The sequence below is a fragment of the Rhamphochromis sp. 'chilingali' genome (assembly GCF_963969265.1).
Source record: "Rhamphochromis sp. 'chilingali' genome assembly, chromosome: 5".
NCBI lineage: Eukaryota > Metazoa > Chordata > Actinopteri > Cichliformes > Cichlidae > Rhamphochromis > Rhamphochromis sp. 'chilingali'.
The window spans coordinates 9014203-9037204 of record NC_137932.1 but is presented as its reverse complement, the minus strand read 5'-3'; the positions used below and the strand labels follow the sequence as shown (position 1 = coordinate 9037204).

Below are 23002 nucleotides of genomic sequence, written 5' to 3'. Positions count from 1 at the left end.
TTTTTACTTTTTGAAATCTCTACAACCAAGCAGATTTTTTACCTCATCTCTTTCTTAATGTTTTTTTTTAAGTGCTCTTACAGTGTGCCGTGCAAAAATCTTGACCCATCTGGCGTTTTAATCCCACATTGCTTCAATGATGTTGAGCCCTGGGGAGGCCAATCCATGAATGATAGAGTTCCACTGTGTTTTCTATCCAGTTATGCTTTTACTGCATTGGCAGTGGGTTTGCGATCATTGTCGTGCTGAAAAAATGAAGCTGTTGCCTCTAATACAGTGGTGTCCAAACCAGGCCTCAAGGGCCAGTGTCCTGCAGGTTTGAGACATGTCCTTGATCCATTACAGCTGATTTAAATGGCTAAATTACCTCCTCAACATTTCTTGAAGTTCTCCAGAAGCCTGGTAATTAACTAATCATTTGATTCAGGTGTGCAGAACTAGGGTGAGCTCTAAAACCTGCAGGACACCAGCCCTCGAAGCCTGGAGCCGGCCAAGCCTGCTCTAATAGGTTTTACACTCACTCTCTCCTGACCTCCTCCATAGATTAGTTGATTTTGATGACCAAAATTTTCTAATTTGGATTCATCATTCCCTAAGTTGCAGTTGATCTTCAGTCCAGTTCTTGGGTTTACTTCAGCCGCTTCCAGTAAAACCATTTCAACTTCAGTGTGGATCAAATGAAGGGCCAGATGCATCTTTCAGGTCTTTACTGTTTATCTGTTGTTCCTTCTTTTCTTTTTCTTTTTTAAAGACTTCTTGTCCAGTTTTCTCACATGTTGAAGGACAGACTGCACACCATGCTCAGATATGTCAGGTTTTCAGGGAATCACCTTGTTGGTACAAAACTATTACTTTATGCTTGTCAAACAGTGTCATTTTTCATTAGATTCCACTAAAGAAATGGGAACAAAGTATGTTCTTACCACAAGCTGCCGGTAATCATCCAATTCAAAATTGGTTCTTTATCAAGTTATATCTTATGTGTAGAAGCTCTGGTTCACCATGCAAGTTTTTTTTTTATGGCTGAGTGATTCATAGGTCAGTAATAAGTGGTTAATAAATGGCCAGGGGAGGGGGTGAATTTACATACACATTATACATACACTAATAAATACAATCCTCTGAAAATGGTCAGGTACAAGTATTGGACTGAAACCAAGTGGAAGAGCAGCCAAAGAAAAGCTTTGCCTGGAGGACTATTGCTCAAGAGCACTTAAAAAAGTAAGAAGAAAAGAGTTTAACTCATTGGAAGCAAAACAAAGAAATCAGAGGTGTCTCAATACTTTTGCACAACATTTCTCTTGACCTATGGAGAAAAAAAAAAAGGGACACATTCAAAGGGTGATGGACATTTGGATTTATTAAAAAAAAAAAAAAAACAAAAAACTTCTGTAGAACTCAAGTCAAGAATTCTTTCATATATCTGCCAAAGCATTATCAAAGTACATCAGCCATGTGACATCAAAGAGAAAACATGTTTCCGTTTCATTTTGTAAAGCTGACAGAAGCTGTCTGAGTCACTTTAATAAAATAAAGGGGCATCAAAAGTGGTGGGAAAAAAATAAACCACTGTGAAAATGGGCAAATAGTAATGCATTTACATATAAGATGGTAATATACAAAATTATATTTTCCAAAAAATGCATTTTTATCATAGGAAATGTGGGCGATTCTACTCATTTTAATTCATTGGGCAAGAGAATTCATAGAATGAAGCACGTGTATCATCTAAATATTATTTTTATTTTAAAAAGGGATTAGACGACAGTCATGTCAACTTCTCTCTATATTAAATACATTTTTAAACATAGCTGTATGTCTATCCCACTTTAATATCTGAGCAGTAAATATGAGGCTAACTTTGCTAAAGATTGGAAACAGGAAAATGGCTAGTCCAGGTGTACCCTTCTGACTTGAACACTGGTGGTAAAACATGTTGGGGGTTTTATGGGAAGCTCCAGACCTTTTTCCTAGTTTGTATTTCCTGTTGAGCCATGATAGTGGTGTTTTTATTCTCATCTCACTGTCAGCAAGATGTCCATACTATCTCCTCCTACAGCAGTGTGTTCCAGAGGCCACCAGTGCAAGGTTGAGGCTTTTTATAGGCTGCTTCAAGGTTTTTTCCAGTGACAAACACTCCCTATCAGTTTTTTCTACAGTCACTATCTAAAGAATAATAATAAGAAAAAACCAGCATCAATGGATGCTTTAACAGATTATTATGGTGTGTATATACAAGGCATTTAATTTCACAATACAAGTACCCCCTTAGGAGTCAGGAGAATAGTGCAGTACTGAGTCACCCTGCCCTAATGTAAACCCTGCTCTTGATGCTTCCTTTTCTTTTTCTTTTTGGATTTCTTTTCCACCAGCTCTTCCTTCCCGTCTTCTGTTGCTACACTGTCCACCTCATCTCTGCGCTTCTTCTTTTTCTGCACTGTATTTAAATCTAGCGTTTCATCCTCTGCGGGCTCGTGTCCATTTAGTAGCTCACTTTGCTCACTGTGTTTTTTAAGCTTTTTCTTCTTGGTTTGTAATTCTTCACACTCAGTGCTACAGGTGGAGCTACAGTTTTCATTTACTACTTCTTCACTTTCTGCCATTTTTCTCTTTTTCTTTGAACGTTCTTTCTCTTGATCCTCTTTGTCCACTACTGCAGCGGGTGTGCTACACTGCTCTTCTGCAGCCTTTTTCTTCTTCTTCTTCTTTTTCTTCTTTTTGGGCTCTTCTGTATCATCATTGCTGTTGTGGTTGAGACCGACTTCCTCAGATGCATTTGATGTCTCAGGAGTATCTGCATTCTGGGCCCCACGAGCCTTTTTCAGCTGAGCCATACGCTGTGCAAAGTACTCCTGCATAGTGAGAGTACTCGTGACAGTCTTAGTGATGGCTTCTGGGTCCTGGTCAGAAGGATCAGGATTCACGCCATCCTCCGCCTCACCCTGCGAGTCACTGCTGTTGCTCTCCTAAACCACAAAGACACGAGTAAGAAGGCAGAGTCAGGCTTTGATGCATCACTTTGAGAATCTACACAGATAAAGACAACAACCAATGGTAGAGCGAGGGGGGGCTTAAGTGGTCGTCAATCAACATGTAAAAATTACCACGGCAGACTTCAGTGAGTGAAAAGAAAGAGCACACAACAGGATGCTAATTTAACAATAGTTGTTAAAGCCTTAAAATAAGCACTGAACCACATTTATCACCCAGTCATTAATAATCTTCATAAATCCATCAATCCAGCTGTGGGTGTTTGTCACAGTTAGCTTCTTAAACAGTCACCCATCAGTGATGGCTCACAATAAAGAATTTCAGGTACTTCCATTATTTTCTAGTATGTTTCTAAATTCAACAGTCCAAAAATCATCTTCTATTTTGTAATTGTTGCATAATTTCCCTCCTAACATTGATCCTTTGCTCATACTGAGGCTGCGAGCTCGTGGCTGGCTCTGCGTAGCTTTAGCCACTTTCTCTTTGTTCGTTTCTTTAAAATGTCACTGATCGGCTGGCTGAGGGTGATTTAAGTGTCTGTTTAGGTTTATTGTTACAAATGTTTTCCTGGTGGTCTCCAGTGGTCTACTTTGACAAACTTTGTCTTTTCACTCACAATGTAACACTTTCACGCTAACAAAATGTTTGTGTGTTGCACAAGTGTGTACAAAGCTCTTTGTCAGCATCATGCGTGTTGCACACTTATTAATGCACAGAATAACTCATGCTTTGCGTTATTATTATTAACCTTTGTTTTACAAGTAAAGACTTTAAAAATTCTAGACCTTATACCCAATTAAGCCAACAATGCCAGCATATGATAAATATTTTTTTAAATCGCTGTATTGTGGTGTTGGAAAAACTGTCGATAAGAAGACTAAGTGAATGTAGATTTTTGCGTTTACTAAATGTCACAGTGGTATTTCAAAAAGATTCAAACAACTTCAGCCGACTCATTGGCGATGTAGTGCACCTGTATGTGCCTGCCACTAAGATGCATCATTAGTTTAATTCTGAAATTAAGTGAGAGGTGCTCGCATCAGTCATCGTCCCCACGTTGATCGGAAAGGTTAAAAAGTAGGACAGTTAAGACTCATTCTGCCGACCTTTAGGCTCCACATTAAAAGAGGACAACTTTACAACTGTGAGGAACAACTACACTCCAGATTTTAACTCCACAGCATGAACAATTTGTCACCTCACCCCTGTGAGCCATTTGTCTTCATTTTCCTAATGGCCTACTCAATGCATAATGATTTGTTCAGAAGAATACAGAAGCTCCTCTTGAGGATCACACCAAACAATATAGCCTTTCCATATTACCTCGGAGATGGTGAATTATTAGATGGCATTTTTCAAACCCTACAGATTAGAGATAAATTGAAAACACTGTTGTGTCGAGTCACCTCGTGGTTTTGGCCTTTAAGCTTTTACATTATGATTACACTACTCTGACCCTCGGCAGTGATTCAGGCAGATATGCTAACTAATGTTCGGGTAAAACAATGCATGTATGTTCTGGGACTTAAAAAGGCCTTTAATGTAGAGTGAAGTTACTAGATGTGGCTTTGGTCTTGTGTAGGGATGATGTGCTGTATGTTACTGCATGTAAAAGTGTTTTTTTTCCCCCCTTTCTTTAAACCAGTCACCAAGGACTTCAGTGAGCCCCTAAAAGCAATTAGTCTTAGCCAACTAAAAGGCTTTTCATAGTCAATATAGTTTCATCAAGGGAAACGCTATTGTCTTTGTGGTCTGATACACCGATTCATGTGGTAAAAAATGTCTGAAGAGCAAGAAAGGCTGCAACTTATGAACAAGATTTTTATCAGAACGAGAATGTTTTGCTGTGAGGATATCAGAGTGTTACATAACACAATCGCATCTACAAAACAACAAAATCAGATGATATGAAAAAACGTGACTGAGGCTAAATGACAACGCAGGTGTTCAAATGGACAAAGTTTTCCACCCTGACTACAAAGAACTTCTAACAAGGGGAATGAGGCCCTTCAGGTGAGGTGCCATTATACAAAACTTTTCAACTTCCCTGAGAAAATCTATACTCCCCGTTACTGCACAATGGCATCCTCTCTGCTTGGGAGAGTGGAGATGGAGCTTTGAGCTGACATCGCCAAACAACATGTAACTGGGATTTGGGAAGATGGCTGGGGGCCACTTTAGAACTGCCTGTGAAATTACTCTCAGGAGGGAGAGGGAGGGTGAAAGAGCTGGGAAGAATGAGGGGAGAGTGACTGAGCGAAGAACATCTTCATCATCAGGGAAAGGTGGCTTGAGCTTGGTATGTGGTTCATCCTCACTGCCTGGGGATCTCCATTAGACGCTCATCTGACAGGAGCAGAAGTGCTGTGCTGAGCACAGGCTGGACACACATACAGTATGGGGATAAACCTACAGCTCCAGTCAGCATTACTAGCAGCCCTGGAGATTTTTCTTGGCGTGGAGTGTTGAGGGCAACATGTTACTAAGAAACTACTCTGCAGTAATGTTTGGGATCTTGTTTCCCCATATCCAGGTGTGTCTTCTATTCGTTAGTAATTTCTTCTGCTTTACGGCATATGGTACAGACCCAAAACTACAAAAAAGCTGCTTCTTCTTTTTTTTAAAAAATGAAAATAAAAAAAATTAGGATTTCACAGTACACTGTAAACCTTGTTGTTGCAATAAGATTAATGGTATACTAGCAGCAAGAATGGTGGCTGCTTCGTGAGTTATTATGGTAAAGCTTCCCATATTTAGTGGCAGAAGTTGACAAAATTCCAGCGACGATGACGGAACTTGAAAAGAAATCCTTGCGAAAAAGAACATAAAAAAAGCACAATATAGACAATTTTTAAAAAAACAAAAACTTAATCTTTTAAAGGCATCTTTTCCTTCATTTACACAGATATAAAAGCTGTATTATAAGGTACCAAGTATCACATAATCACTGTATTGTGGGAGTTTTTGTCACATGAAATGTATTGTCATAGCATTGTGAGCTACTCCATGATTCTCTTTTATATCATTTTATCTGTCTCTACATTTTAAAATACTGTCATTAAAAAAAAAAAAAAAAAAAAACCTAAAATGTTTATTTTTAAATGAGAATACACTGAATACTTACGGCCAATTATTCCACTGGTATAGAAGGGAGGAAAATAGGACGCATCATGTAACTTAACAATTTGATTTAATTTTACTGGCCACAACACCTGCAATAGTGAAAATTGAGAGCATATAACTTTTTCACTAAGGCTACAAGTTATAAATGTGTATGCATAAAATGATTAAAATCATCCAAAAGAGAATGTCATTTCTTTTTGATATTTTTCCTTTTGACAGTGGTTAGTTTAGATTCACCAATAAACACGAAATAATGTTTTTTACTTAGCATATACATACTAAGCTATCCTTTGCATAAGGATGTACCAAATGTACAAATTTATAATTGCTGGGACTAGAAGAATGACTTAAATAAATAAACAAATAAATAAGCCTGTGCTGTAGAACACACCTATATCAAGCCATGTCTACTCCTTCTCCTCCTCTTCTCCCAGATGCAGAACCCCAGGAAAAGGATGCACTCAATGCACTGTGTGCAGTTCTGAGATAAGGCTCCTTCAGCAGAGGAGCGGCCTGGCTGGCTATCGGGCCCTTCCTGCTCCGCTCTCTCCTCTGGCGGGGGCTGGGCAGGGAACACAGGGAGGGTCCACAGAGGGTCCCAGAGAAAAGGAGAGGGTGGGAAGACATTCAACAGGCCGTCTCCTTCAAGACACTCCAGTTCTATCTCTTCTTGGTAATGTAGTCACTGGAAAGCCGATGGTAAGACATGTGGCAGAGGTGCCAGGATACCGAGGCCAACACATTCAGTGGGAGAGTCAATCAAGCCAGCAGAGAGATGATGGAAAGGGTTCACCAGAGTGCATGCAAAACTTTTCTCCCCAGCAAAATGTAGCAAAAAGAAACAGAACGATGTTCAGTTCATTTATTACTAATTTGCTCTAACGGCTTTGCAGAGCAAGCTGGGTTACTTTATGTCTGCCTACTTCTAAAGAGAAACCAAAAGTTCCAGGACAACAGCTCAAGTAACATCTTAAATTAAGGATTTTTGCCAAGTGCAAGATATGTTAGGTAGTAAGTGATCGATTGGTTGTAATAGTCACCTTGTTGAATGTAGGGAAAATGTTCAGGTGTAAAAATCTGATCAAACTTTAAAATGAGCCAGATTTTACAGGCAGTCAACCAGATCAAAGGATCTCAGTAACTATAGGACTTGAGGGTGCTAGCAGTCAGGAGTAGAGTAAAGGTCATTACACAGAGAGTGTGTTGCAAAAAAAATCAACATGAAATTCAGAATTTTCTGGATCTAAACTTGCCATGTAATGTGTACACACGAACGCGGTGCATTTTTGTGGAAAAAAAGAGAAATACTGCAAATCCATCTACTCAAATTCAAACACAGGTCTAGTAAATATATGTAATAACAGAACCACAGTCTCTTTAAAAAATAAAAATAAAAAAAAAGTTTAGAAAATGCATATACCAACATGCACGTTAAACCTGGGGGAAGTTACAAAGTTTACCTGTATTTGATTTCTAAAAGTCATTAAAAACCGGGTGAATGTGAATAGTTTTGCAGACACAACACGCCTTCCAACTCATGTTAATTAGGATTTGACAATGCTCCAGTTGCTCATTTATTTTCCTAAAAAATAAATAAATAATAATTAAAAAAAAAAACTGCCTGTTTGCATTACTTGCTTTTTTTTTTTTCTTCAATAAATTTCTAGCCAATATTGGTCGGGTCTGTAATTGCACGAGTGTGCCCTCATTGTTCTGCCACAATAATAAATTTGGTGATACTCAAGGTCTATGGATCAGGCCCTGATTAGCCAGCTGTCTCTCCCTGATGAACACGCAAGTCCAGCAGCCCCATCCTTCATGAGCCTGATGTGGGCGGACACGGGAAAAGGGGAAAAAAATAGATTGATACTTTATTTCCTGGGAAATAGGTAAATGTTTCAGTTGGCCACTTTAAGTACTGATGCTGCCTTCAGTGTCATTCTTTCATGAATCCTTGTTCTGTATAAATGTGGCCTACACAAAGTAAATTTTAAAACAACAAAAAAAGAAAGTAAATAAAATGATGAAGTGTACACACATCAAATGCCACACACGGTATGAAGCTTCCACAAAGCAATACTTTGCTTAACGCATAGCCTCAGTGTGCAGTTGAGGCAAAACGCATTAAAATGGGTTTGAAAAATTACACTTTGTGCCTGGTGCGAGAACGTTTATCATAAGTAACAAATGAAGACAACATTATGCATGCAGCATGACTGCCCTGTGCTTGTTTAACATTGCAAATGCTTGCTGACAATGCCCCCATCACGAACATTGGGGTACTCCCCCCCCCCATCCCAATCCCAAGCCGGGGGAGAGAACAGACCGTGATTATTTTTCCCAGCTGTGATTTATTAGATTAAAGAGTCAGTGATTAAACGGTAGTCTGCGGCTGTAAACAGCCGAGAGAGCTGGAAATCTTTGGGCGGTTAGCTTTACCAGGCGGTAATTACCCTGCTCTCATGTATTCTAGCTTGGGCTGTAACTAAGAGACAGACACCCTCTTTTCTTTTCCTTTTTTTTTTGTGTCCCACGCTAATCTGCAAGTGTCAGCGAGCTGGCATGAGAGCAATCCACACAACTGCCAGGGAGGTAAAGTGGCAAATGCGATGTGTGTGTGTCTTTTAGGGAGTTGGGGGGGGGGAATTTGGCGGGCCTTGATATTTTCGGCGGTCGTGTAAAAGGGCCTGTCAACAAAAATGCTCAAGAAAGGCAATGCTTTGCTCGAAGCAATTAGATGTTATCTGAGAATGTATTAGAGCTCTCCAGCTTCACAATGAGCCCTGCAGCCTGCGCGAATGCACCGCCCTGTTTAAAACTGCGGCAAACACACTGCGACAATGCACGTTTACACCGGCATCCCCTTTCAACATTTGAGTTCTGCATATTAATGGAAAAGTGAGCCAAAAAAAAAAACAAAAAAAAAAAAACTTGACTTTTGGGGTTGTATTTCTATTTACAATGTCATTTTTACAATACAATGGCCTATACATAGTCTCTTTAAATTACATGATATGAAAGATAACTTCTCAGTTTGCTTACATGCCGTAAGTACAGCTGGTACTCTGGCTTTTTCTATGACCAAGCATCCACATTTCCTGGTCATTTTTAACTCACTTTACTCTCCACTGGCCTCAGTACCAAGCTGTAAAGCATAATAGATTTATATTTTAAAATAAAATAAAAAAAGGTCCTGAAAAGAAATCCTGCTTCTGCGCCATCAGCAAAGTTTCGTCTGACCCCCCTGGCACTTCGGCATCGCATCTTCCAAATGCTCAAGAGCCACCCGTGTCACCCCTGCCCCATATTCCTTAACACGGCAGTATCGGGGGAGCCCCTGCTGAAGCGCGATCCTTCATGTGGACAACGCGTGGGCAGGAAACACTTGCAACAGGTGCCGCCCGATGACGCTCGATCCTCGGCCCTTTGTGCCGGAGCACGAGTGGGAGTGGGAGAGGCCGCAGGGGTCGCGCTGACCCAAGAACAGGGCGCACCATGCCTACTGTCTGACTGGAGAGTCAGACGTCAAAACAAGGATCGCACTAAATTATTCGCCACCATTTTTCTTCCCTGACACTTTTAGGGAGTACAGAACTAATGAATGGATTGATGTTGGAACAACTGTCATGTCTGTAGTGGTCATAACGGTTAATATAAAACCGTAATCTTTAGATGTTTCTTTTTTCTTATGACTACCAGCCAAGCTTTTAGTTTTCAAAACTGGTAAATTGAAAACTCAAGCACCAAACTTTTCCATCATGCTGCGCGTCTTAACTTTAGTATATGAAAGATTAAAATACTAAAAAAATAATAATGATAATAAATCTCATTCCCTTTAATTTTAAACTAGTAGTGGTTTTAAAAATGCATCAAATCATAACTATTATTATTATTGTTATTACTACTACTACTACTACTACTACCGCCACCACCCACTCCCTTAAAAAGAGAAAGGAAGAAGGAAATGTAGGTGGAAAAATAAAACTATGGCTTGTTTCCACCTTTCAACTGAGCTGGCGGCTTTAAAAAATGACTAACTTTTGTTGATGTATGAATCGGCGGGGAGTCTATTTATCAGCAGGCCCTCTGCGGTCGCCCGCTTGGGTCCCTCAAGTCACAAGCCGCGTCGCTCCCCTTTGACTGATTAATTAGCCAATCAGAGGACATTTTTCACTGGGCGGCAGAATGGTTTATTTCAGCTAATGCCGGGGTTTCGAGTTGAGGCCCGTTGGAGCCTCGTTGGCTCTTTCGGCCTGCCTGAGTGGCTGGGCAGAGGGGCAAGGGAGATAAATCAAGCTGGGCTGGCCCTCCATGTGGCTCCCCTAACTAAACCCCCAGAGGAGGGCACAGAGAGCAGGGGTGGTGGAGAAGGAGGGGGGAGGAAGGAGAGCGGGACGCAAGACGGCCAGGGGCACTGCTTGCCTGCCGATAAGAACGGGGAGCAGGGCGCTGCCAAAGTGCCTTCATTTAAAAGTGGCCGGGGCTTTTTTGATATCTCGGCAGAGAGCGCCTGTCATTTGTCATGCGGTGAGTAATTGTACCGAGGGGCACAAGGAGGAGGCAGGAGATGGAGGCGGGTTGCTAGCGTGGGATGGGTGATGGATAACCGAGAGGTAAGTAGATAGACAGGTGCTACGCCGCAACCCTCACAGTAAGGCAGAGTAAATAAGGTTGTTTTGTTTTTTTTAAGCACATATTTTCATGTGGCTACATAAAAACTGGTTATGGATGACATGGGAGATTCTCTAAGAACACGATCTTAGGAAATACTCTTGCACGAGTAAAATTAGGTTACAATCATGCTCAACTACATGTTTGTACATGCAATTAAAAGAAAAAAAAAAATCAAACAGTGCTTCTAATCCCTGCTCTATCATACACTGTAAGAAAGGAGGGAGGAATGTGCATTTCACTATGATATCCCATATGTCAGCATACTTAATCACAGATAATCACTTGTCAGTTAATTAAAGTTGACACAAAAATGCTTGTTTAATCATGGTCTGATCAAATATCTGCTGAACTATGCCAGGAAACAGGGTCAGTATGAGTTTCCTTTAAGCTTTCATGTGCATTTCTCTTTTTTTTTTTAAATATCAAAAATAACAGTAAAAAAATTGCAAAAGAAAAAAAAAAATGATGCAGATTTTTCATTATGTACAGCTTTAAAATAAATACATTCTTAACCTGGAAGATAAATTTTTACCTTAAACAGAGCTCTACCCTCTGAACAAGATATTTACATTTAATATTAACACTAAAGGAATAGAGCTACTGCTCCCTGTAAATAACCAATTAAAATATTCTCATATACCGTTTCCAATACATTCTCATCTTTGATGAATAGAGGCATCTGGGACAGCTGAATGTGTACACACTGTGTGTGTGTGTCTGCGTGTTTGTGCGTGTGCGCATGCGCTTGTCTGCACTTCAGGGAGGGTTGTGAGCCGCGATAAGAGGTGAGCAGGAAGCACATCACTGCAAAGGAAGGAAAACACCAGCAGTGAGGAACTGGTGGAAAGGAGGCCGGAGAGACAGCAGTGGGTGTGATTGTGCTGGAAGATTCATGAGGGGGAAGGAGGGCAGGTCTGGAGAAGCCGATCCAGATTTGGTCAAAGTCTCTTGGCCTCACCTTGTCACGATGCAGATATGTGATATAATGCGACCGGTGGCAGTGGCTTCTGCAAGCCACTACAAATCAACTACACCATCAAGCCAAAGCTCGTCGCTACTAAGGGTTACAACTCCATGGGGCATTGAGATTACTGCAAGCATATATTATACTTTTGCAGCAACAGCAGTTAAATGTAAGCACAGATCAGTGTGAGCTGAGGGTCACTGGCAGCGTCGCCTTCACTCTCGCAGGAGATTCGGCAAAATGCCTAGAGCTCAATTGGTCCATCACCCTCTTTGCCTCTTTTCCAGCAACCTCAGATGTTGCTGGGTTTCAACACAAGGCCTCATGGGAAAGCATTGTAATTGTGTTGAGTGTTTTCGATATGGTCAATGGTGTCCCTCCTGGCTGTAAAATAACAACCCATAACCAAATGTTTAGAGAGGGAAAAAATATGGTGTGTATTGCTTGCATTTCCAGTGTTAATCAGCTGGGGAGCAGCTGCCATTGTGATGCTATGGCTCAGCACCTGCTGGGGGAATAGGGCAGGGTGGATTTTGTACAATTTATGGATATTTAAGATGCCAATTTCTTCAAGCCAAATGCTCGAGATAAACACAAGAAGCCAGCAAGAGGCTTTTTCTGGGCCTTGGAGTCCAAAAGCTAGATATGTTATTGTTCTTCTGGCCCTCTACTGGGCCAGTAAAAGTTCTAAGAACAACAAAAAAAAGTTTTTATTGCACATTTTTAAATGTGTTATTTTTTTCATAATAAAATAATAAAAAGTACAAGTTATGTGGGTGCTTAATAATTTCCAGTTCTTCTGTGCATGTAAATCTGTTCTATTAATCAGCTTAGATCATTTTTAATAGCATCTTTTATGTACATGTATTTTTAACTATATAATTCACTCATCTGTCTTTCATTTCAATAAATGACATCTTTGATGTGAGTTTGAATAAGTACGGCTTCATATAACTCCACAGATAAACACTTGAGCTGATTTTCTGATTAAAACAGCTTGGCAACTTATTTAAAAATCAATAGAAAGATGATGCAGGCAAATTTCATAAATAACATTTTGCTTTTGATATGTAAGCTAAAGGTTCTTACTGGATTCGAAATACAACTCTGACCCGCAGGAGCCTGTAAGCCATGTTCCAAAAGCATGAGACCTACCATAACGCCAAATGGCAAAGTGACGTTTGAAGTGATGGGCCCACCAATGCCAAGAGCAAAAAAGAAACTTTTTTTTGCAAGCGTCATCATTTCAGATTTCTGCACACCTCACTGCAATTTTGATGTTCCTTTAATAATGCCCGCTGGCACTCTTAACTAGCTGATGTGACGCTTCGAGACAGAAGTACAGCAAAGCAGGAGTGCGAGGGAGAGGAGTAGGGGGTAAGAGTGCAAATCCCTTAACTGGATTTAGGCGCTCTTGCTGCCATCGGTGGCCTGTTAGAGGTGTTAAAGCTGCATGCTGTGACACGGCTAATCTAGGGCCACGGGCTGCTCAAGGAGCCGTACCCCGCAGAAGCAGAAGGACCAGATGATACCAGAGTTACCGATGGAAGGAAGCATCAGCAACCAATAATCATTTGGAATTACCAAGGAGACACAGATAAGTGCAAGCCAGCTGGGCCAGTGGTGCGGCATCTCCTGCTGGACTGCACGCTTGACTTTGACGGGGTTAAGGAAGATCAGAGTCCTGTGCCCTTGCACTAATATTTTAGGAACGCACCCACTGGATTAGAATTACTATCTACAAAGCTTTTGTGCGAAGCCACAGGACAGTTTGTTTTTAACTTGTTAAACTAAGTGGATTTGATTAATAAAAATAAAAACTAATGTTTTTATAAATTATAATATTGAAGTCTCAAAACAACTTTTTTTCTAATTCTGAATGATGTAAATAGGTGTAATCTCTTACCTGATCTTGGACTTTTGCTGATTTAGCCCTCTTCCCAAAGATACAGTTAAGATCTGTTTCACTACGACTGGATAGATCCTTTCCTGAAAGAGTAATAAGCAGAAAAGAATATGTACAAATCATTAACACCAGGCTGGAAAACTTTTGTGCTGCGACTCGGAATAAAAAGACCACCTTATGAATTAAAAGGTGATAAAAATTGATTCACAGTCCCATTTTCAACAACATGCACGCTTTTTTTTTCTTAAAGAACATTGTTTATTGTTTCTCTTTTTTCCAGGCAAACCTTTAAATATTGCAGCTGAGTACCTTATGTGTGTTTGTGTGTTGGGGGTGAGCAGAAGGTGGTCACTGAGTAAATAAAAGAAACAGGGTAGGGGTGGTGGGGGGCTGTATTCTTTTTGCAGGGATAAAACGGTAAAGAAAAATAAACTGGACGAAAAGGTCTGCTACGCCACGCCTCCGGATTCCCCTTTTCAAGCGGGTCCTCAAAGACTCCTGAAGCACACAGTGGCTTGTCTCAAGCCTGGGTCCTGTTCATGCAGCTGCATCCTCTTCCTTCAGCGGGGCTCTGATAACATTTGGTTATTTATTGCTTTTAAACCTCTATCTCCCCTGCCCTTGGCTTTGAAAGTCCCTGCACATACAAGGTCTAAGCAGCAAAACCAAGAAAGTCCGATGAAAAGTAAAATAAATGGAAAGGACGGTGGGGGTGGGTGGGGTGGGGGGGTGTTTGCTGTGGTGGTTGTCATCTAGTGAACTCCGGTCAGACAAAAATTATATCCAATTTGACCTTTCTACTGTTTGGATGAGGAAGTGCCTGTCAAAATTGTCAGGCTTTCAGGTGAAAGTGCAAATAACAACGTTCTGATTAAAAAAAGAAAAATCCTAGTTTTTCCCACTATGCGTTTAAAGTTGGATGAATACACTTAAATGGGATGAAGCGTGGGTACTGCCCACATGCAGTGGAAAAGGTTTGCGGTTTCCAAGGTCACAGATGAAACGACAATTATCAGTAGAGACTTACAGAAGCTCCAGTGAACAGAAAACACTGTCAGTGAAATTAGAACGGGAGGTCCTCAGCATATATACATGTAATTCACACGGTCTGTTAGGCTCCATCAATTCACTTTGGCCGTGATGCAAAAACATGTTTAATTAAAAGCCCAAAAGCTGGAACGAAGCCAACACAGAGTAGCCGATGGAGAGCTGTAGTTAAATTCCGCATCAACCACCCTTGCTGCCCTGACAGGTGATAGATGGAGGTAGCAATTAAAACTGGGTTACTGGTTTATGCTGTGGGCCCTGGACCTAAGCAGTGGAGATTTTGGTGCCTTTCCCCACAAACAAAGGCCATCAATCCTCAGCGCTGGCAGAGAGAGAGCCAGCATGAACAGGATATCAATATTAAAAAAAAAAAAAAAGGAAAAAAAGAAAGGGAGAGTCGGGAGGAGACCTGCACTAAAAGGGAGAGGTACTGATGATGCTGTGGCCACAATGTTTTTACAGCAGTACTGCAGGAATGCACTGAGCTCAGTGTCTGGTTATAGACCAAGCCAAGCCAATTCTCAAGAATGGGGCAATTCGGCAGAAGTGAGAGGGGAAGACCCGGGAAGAATTTTAACTTAAACTTGCTTTTGAATCAAAATGTGAGTACAAAAAAAGTTAAGCAGTACAAACTGAGAGCCAAAAAGAAAACATAGATGATTGAAATAATGATCATAATGGAAAAATGTTTAATTATGGCTAACAAGCATTAGATAAGAGTACGGATAAACTATTAGATCCGTTTGTTGGAAAGAGGAGATAAGCTGTTATAATAGTTATAAGTAACTGAATCTTTATCTAGGAGTTTTTTCAAAGGCATAATCAATTAGTGACTAAATGGAATCAATAGCTGTTAAATGGAGTGCACCAGTGTTTTGAAATGGTGGGCCAAAAGTTGCAGATAAATGGTTTAAACCAATGATGTCAAACTTATTTTACACTGAGGGCCAGAAAATAACAGAAAAGATCCATTTTTTTTGGCTATTTAATTGTTTATCTGTTACTTAATTACTTTGGTGTCGTTTGAATGCCCATGAGGGAGGTCTTTGTAGGTAAGACAAACTTATGAAAATACAGATAAAAGTCCAAAATTTATGCCCTCTTTCATATTTTCCAAAGCTGTCCAATGGTCTGGAATCTAGGCTTTGCCAGGCCAATTCTGGCTCCTGGGCTTTATGTTTGACACCCCTGACTTAAACAATTCACAAGCATAACTGCTCTAAACAGAGCTAAAAGTAGTCCAATCTTAGAATAAAATTAATTCAACTGAAGCTGCGCGGTGGTGAAGTGTTTTAGATGCAAAAAACTACTGGACTAAATAAACAATGTACTTTAAAATGGCTCAAATGAGGTTGGAATATTCAACCAGAGAAACTATCACGAAAAGGCTGACAGTCAATGACAGAGCTATTACCTGATCTTTTCAACCTCTCATGTAACAAGCTTAACAACTCTAAATCCAAGCCTCAACTTGGCAACAGCTTCACAGAGAGGAGAGCGGTCGGTGGAAACTTGCAAACAGCCGTGACAGGTTATATGTTGCCAGGTAACTCTTTGGTTTTAATCTGCGCCATAAACTGAAAACAAAATGATGATCTGTCAAGAGGAAGTGCCCAATACATAAAATACTGTCACCTGCCACTTAGAGAGAACAATAAATATGTTCTCAATTTAAAAAGGTCAAAAATGACAGTTCTCTAGTTCAAAGTGCACTGACCATAAACGCCTATCAGACCACTGAGAACTGGGAGTCTCAAGTTTCCAATTAAATTATAAGTTGCGTACAGTCAAACATGAAATACCAGCCTCCTTTATTGTTGCGTGACAACGGTTGCCACCTCTTTGTATAGCAACATGTTAAAACGGTGTTATATTCCCAAAGACAGTTGAAGGTCTACGGTCAACAGAGCTGCACTCTCCTTCAAGAGTCCAGCTACAATAATTGCACCTGCAATCCCCCTAAACGGTTTCCTTCTCAACATGCCAAATGCAATGAACTGCAAATTTTCTCTTTAGTTTCCTCTGAAATTTTATAAACATCTGGTGGGAATAAGAGTAGCATTTCAGCAGGTTCACTAGAAACATGTAGAAGACACATTTAACAAGAAACTGGTGTGAAACAGTTCAGACTAATGAGACAAAATTAAACTTAAATTTTCAACAACAGAGACCACTATAGAGACGGCCGGGGCATGCATTTATGCCAATGGAACTTGCACACAAGACACACTACGATAAATCAGAGATTTAAAAAAATGTCCAGAGCAGTCAAACAAGCCCAGGGTTCAACAAAGGCTCCGGTCCACTGGACAGTTTAAAAAAAATAAAAAATAAAAAATGTGGAGGACCTCACCCATGGCTATTCAAACTACACCAAACTAACCGAGTTGTGGATTTCTGTATTTTACACATTTAATTCTTACAATTTAAGCACAAAGACTCGTGCTGACAGCATTTTTCGTCTTTTTCCTTCAATGATGGTTTCTCCTTTATTACACATGTAGTTAAATTTCTCTACACTTACAGAGAGGGGACCTTCACTGTATGTGGCCCATGATGTAAAATGAGTTTGACATCTCAGTGCGATTCCAATTATGTGTTAACAGTCATCCTCTCCCATACAGATGTTGATGTAAACCTACTCAAATTAAATCTAAGCTTCAGCACAGTATTTTATAAAATAACTGTCCAGAACCAGATTGGACTAAATTTTATCTTGTACACTCATGAGGCCTAATAACATATAAGAAACTTAGTTGGCCATATTTCACATTTCAAAAGCAGATGTGGTTAAAAAGGCAGTGCGCTGTATATAACAATGTAAAGCGATCAGGAAGCAGGCGGAAACAGAATGAGCCAAAGGTGCTTATGGGTGAGTCACAAAGGTTTCAATCTAAACTAAACTTCACACAAGGCTGTACGAGCACTCAGCATCTAACTCTGATCTGTAGTGAACCAAGAAAAACTGAGCATCAGCATCATCATCATCATCCCGCCAAGTCCACACTTTATGCTTTGCGTGTCTCTTGTATAGGTGAATCTCATCTGTCAGGAAACACTCACGCAAAAAAAAAAAAAAAAAAAAAAGGGGTCCGTTTTTGGCTCCTGCTAAATTAAGACTACAAAAACAGGGCAAGAGGGTCTGGGGGAGAGACCGAGGCAGTGTTTTATCAGGATGGGTCATCTAATAGGTCACGGGAGGTTGTTGTTTTTGGGGGGCCAGTAAATGGAGATGCCAGATGCCCCAAACAGGAAGCAGGAAGCTGCTATTGAATGACGTAAAGTGTAGAAGGCTCTTCCAGGTGAGGCAAAAGTTGAGGTATTTTGTTTTTGCAGAGCATGCTGACTTGATGAGGTAGATTTTAAGCTAGTGACAAATAATTATTGTTATTGTATTATTATTTAGACATGTTTACAATCAATGAGTGCACTAACATACAAAACAAAAATAGTATCTGTATCAGCTACATAATCCAAGTACAAAATAACACACAGTTTCATCATTTCACCAAAGAAGGTAGGTGTGTGATCGTGAAACTATGCTGCAAGCCCAAATGCAGCGACTCAGCAGTAAAATATGGGCTAGCAGTTACCCATTTTGGTCCAGAACACAAAAGTCCTCCTTACGCCTATCAGTGTTCTGGCCTTGACCAGCAAATCTTAACTTCCTGACGTGTAAAAGAGCAATGAAAGGAGAGGGGAGAGTTATAAATAACCTCCCCTAGTGCTCACACCAGGCCAGCTGACCCAGGACAGGCTGACGGAGCTCTGATCAGAGCCTGTGGTCTGAGACGAGCACAAAGCTTAACGAGGGTCAAAGAGGTTGTCTGTCCGTCTCCCTGAGTAGATGGTATGCAGGTGTATATTGGCATCAAAATAAGAAAGCAGGGGGGATTATTTTTGCTTGCAGTTAGAATGAACTAATTATCCTCAATGCGTTTCTAACTTTCTGCTGTGTTAAGAATATAATCAGACCTCCTGGCTGACATTTTAATTGTTTTTGACAGGTAATTGCTGCAGAGAGCAAGAAAACTGTGTTTAGCATCGTATATCTTAGCACATTTATTCCTGTTCATCTCGCTCCATTGCCACCTCATGATAAACCCACCTTTAGTGAATTTCATGTAGTGGACCCTCTTTTTGGATGTCTTGGATTTTTCTTCCAAACTGAAGCCTTTCTGCTCATTTGGTGGAGTTTCTACAGAAGAAGAAAATTGAAGATAAAAGTTGAAATATGACCCAGATTGAGTTAGAAAATTAGAAGAATGTTATTTAGTATCATCATCCGGTAGTGTAAACATGTTTTTGTCAGCACTGAGGATAATGGTTACTGTGAATATAGCCTTGCCTTTAAGTAACTAAATGTTGCACTGTAGCACCCTCTACTGTCCAACGGGCTGATTGATCAAAACAGACTTTTTTTGTTTTTTTGCAGTTTTGTGTTGCTTGATAACAGATAAAAGTTTTCACTTGTTTTGGAAATGTTACTATTGAATATGAGTTTGTTTTGCATTTCTTTTAACACCAGCATGCACCAACACTACATGCTTTACAATATAACATTCAGTACTGTGCAGAACTCTTGAACCATTCCTAATTTCTTTACATTTTGCTTCCAAGGAGCCACACCGTCTTATAATCAAGTGCTCTTGACCAATAGTTCTAAAGGATTTCTGGAGAATTTTAAAGAAATGACAAGAAAACGGCTCAAGCGAGTTGAACAATAAAGGTGGTCATACTAAATATTGACTTTAAAAGTCAGAATTCTATAAACTCTGTTGTTGAATTTTATACTGTATTTCCATGCATGTTTGAACATTTCAATAAATGAATGCATCTATTTCCCATTTTCCTAGTAAAATATATGACTCAAGACTAGGGCTGGGCCATATTATACCGTTCACGGTAATACCGGTATAATGTTAGGCAACGATAGGAAAATGAAATATCGCGATAGAATGGGAGTAAAACGCGCATGCGCAGTGCCTTTGTTTTCATACGCACATGGCCGATTGTTGAGTGAAACAGATGAACCAGAATTGGTTTGTAAAAATGGTGCAACTTCCGTGATGTGGAACTGGTTTGGTGTTTGTCCGTCAGATACACAACAAAGCACATTTTTTTGCAGAACATGCAAGCGGCCGTTGTTATTGTCGTATTTGTCGGACTAAGATGCTCTTAAATCTGGGAGTAATCTGGGTCCTAAACTCCGTATGCTTCAGGTCAAACAACACTGCAGCATCACTTAGAGTTAAAAACTGTCTAAATTCTTTCATCTTTAATAAAACGATCAGCATTGCTGCTTTACCAGGTGTAACTATAAAGTTTAACTTCCAGGCATCCATGAAAACAAAAGTTATTACATTTAATGGAGTTAGAAGTTAGCAGGAAGCTAGCGGAAGTTAGCTCGCTAGTTTCGCTAGTTACCTAAGCATGATATAGCATGTTCTGACTGAGAGATTTCTGAAAAAATTCAAACGTACAGCTCTGCTATCACTTCCAACATAAATGAAGACAGGAAACTAAACAGCAGTGACGTTTGTAGGGTTACTGAAGTTGGGCTAGCTGGTATATAATGATGTGATACGTGATCGCTAGCGACACAGCTATGTTAGCATAACATAAACAGTGAAGCTGGAGGACGAACACTAACACTTTTCCACTTATAAAAGTTAACGTGAAGGTTCTTCATGGTTAGAAACAAATGCAATCGCATGGCAGGATGCTGTAAACGGACCAAACTTCAGTCAGGAGAACAACTGAGATAATCCATCCACAATACGAGGTTAGTCATTAATATACTGCAACAACATGGGAATAGAGCAGCTGCCAGAGAATTCAACATTAATGAATCAATGGTACAGAAGTGGAGGAAGCGAGAAGAATGAGTTTAATAAAGTTTGATTTATCTGACTGCTTTGTTTCGCTTAATGTGCCTTATAATCCCGTGCACCTTATGGTCCGAAAAATACGTACTGCACACTGCAGTTTAATGTTGCAAAGCACCTCTTTTTAACTTCAGTGGATATTATACATGGTTATGCTCAGGACATGTCAGCCCATTTCTACTGGAAATGCCTTTTGGTTAAACTTTCAGCAAGGAATTTGCATTTGCACTGTTACATTTTTATAAAGCTTTAATGTACATAAAAACCAGCTTCTTGTTTAAGTGAAAATAAATGGAAGGTTGTCTTTTTGCGCTAGTAATGTTGTGGAGTTGTATTTTGTCTCACATCAATTATATCGTCAGTTATATCGTTATTGCAAATTTTCAAATATATATCGTGATAAATATTTTTGGCCATATCGCCCTGCTCTACTCAAGACTTTTGCATAGTACTCTACATAGTTGATCAATGGCAGAATGAACTATAAAACTAACCAAATATAATTATGAACATGTAGGAAGTCACTATATCCTGGCCATCCAGGATATCATCGTATACTTGACATGCTGCTATGACACAAGACAAGCAGCCTTCATTAGTTTTCATTAGTTTGTCTTATTAAGATATGATCGCCTTTATTAGTCCCACAGCTCAGAAATTTAGTTGTATAAAGTTGATAAAGGTTTATCGGGCTTCGTGTACATACCACTGCTGCTGTTTTGACCATGGCAGCTGTTCAGTTGAGCAAGCAGCTCATTAAAATCATCTTGGTGAGCAATCCACTTATCCTGTGGAAAAATCATACACGGCAACACAATGTGACTAAAAAACGACAGGTTAAAATGACAACTTAAATAATTAATGAGGATTTGTAAAAGTCGAAAAATCTCAAATTACACCATGCAAAACAAAATGACGTAGTTAGGGTCAACACAGATGTGACTTTTTAAAAGCCTTCATTTGATTCAAACGTGAAACTGGGCTTTAAACGTTTGCTTACCTCACAGCTGGCATTTGCTCCAAGCCCATAGCTGTCATTTTTAACTTTCACTTTGATATGGTCAGTTGAGCCTTGCTCACTCCTCCCCAGACCCTTAATTCAGATTTGAAAAAGAAAGGGAAAGAAAGGGAAAAAAAAAGGGGGGGGGGGAGAGAGAGACATGAGACATGCTCACCAGTTCTTCCAATGTACAGTCTCTGAGGGAAAAAACCCCCAAAAAAACCAATATTAACCGCTTTCATTACTTACCTTTCCCTTGGACCACCCCATTCGCTCAAGCATCTTCTGGCCAAATTTGGAGTCATCATTACTCCAGGCGCTGTTCCTGGGGTCGACAGACCACTTAAGCTTCCTACGAGCTGAACATACAACAGCAGCAACAGTGTTACATAACAGGAAACCAGAACAAGTCAGTCACATCGTCTCCTACTTTAAATGGTCTATACGCCTGACTGACACTGGGTTTATGGAGCCAACGCACATATGATTAACACCGATAAAAACAAAGACGGGATGCATTATGCGTGTGTTCATGACAGGAGCTAACCTGACAGTTATGAGAGATCACAATTGAAGTTTTACACTCCAACCATGCTTCCAGCGAGCTTTCTGCCACAACTTACGATTAAAGAGTTAACAGAGTGCATGTTTTAATAAACTTCTGCATCCCCAGAGCAAAACCTAACTACAAATGAGTGAGTTACTGTCGTTAGGAAGCAGTCAAAAGAAAAAACACGTGTCCACAGACAGCTGTTAAAAATGCTAATGCTAACTACCGGAATACTTTAATACACAATTCTACAAACTAATGAGCGTTTTCAGGAGGAAACTATGTGACATATTTTGTAGACCGGGGGTGCGAAAATAACCACCTAAACGTAGCGTCATGCGACGTCAGAAAAAATAAATATATATTTTAAAAAAGTGAAACAAGTATACATACGCTCAGCGAGCATGGACATCCTGAGGTCCTTTAACAGCTTGACGAAGGTCCAATAGGGTTCTCAAAATATGCCTGCGCAAAATACACGACTACGGCGGTATCGGAGGTGAATATCGCCTCACGGAAGCAAATGTTGTGTGCCTCATTCATTATGAATGACACTATACTATATGAATTTTTATATTATTTTATCGTGTCATATTATCTTTACTTTATTTGTTAACGTTACAGGTGAATATTTTTCGCAGACAGAGGGCGCTACAGCCAAACAGTCAGTCATTGGTCAGGACAGTTTGCTGCACGTGGCAGCTCACGCGTGTTTAAACAGCCAATCAGAGTTATTCTGGGTTTCTGAATTTAACACTGCTATAATGCTAAATATACAAATACATGTAGAGCCCACCTATAGACAATAATTGTTAGACACAAAACTAAAATGGGTTGGTGGTGTAAGTGACATCATAGC

At 40.0% G+C, this 23002-nt stretch overlaps 1 protein-coding gene across 1 annotated transcript; it reads right to left on the bottom strand.

Moving 5' to 3' along the window:
• Nucleotides 1-1358: 1358 nt before the first annotated feature.
• On the bottom strand, nucleotides 1359-22696 carry pinx1 (PIN2 (TERF1) interacting telomerase inhibitor 1). Its single transcript, XM_080883536.1, has 7 exons — nucleotides 22537-22696; nucleotides 21843-21952; nucleotides 21594-21686; nucleotides 21300-21381; nucleotides 18814-18903; nucleotides 13659-13741; nucleotides 1359-2966 (listed from the first exon to the last, which is right to left on the bottom strand). The coding sequence occupies exons 1-7, from the start codon at nucleotides 22553-22555 to the stop codon at nucleotides 2310-2312; spliced, it is 1134 nt and encodes a 377-aa protein (XP_080739662.1). The 5' UTR covers nucleotides 22556-22696; the 3' UTR covers nucleotides 1359-2309.
• Between the last annotated feature and the right edge of the window lie 306 nt (nucleotides 22697-23002).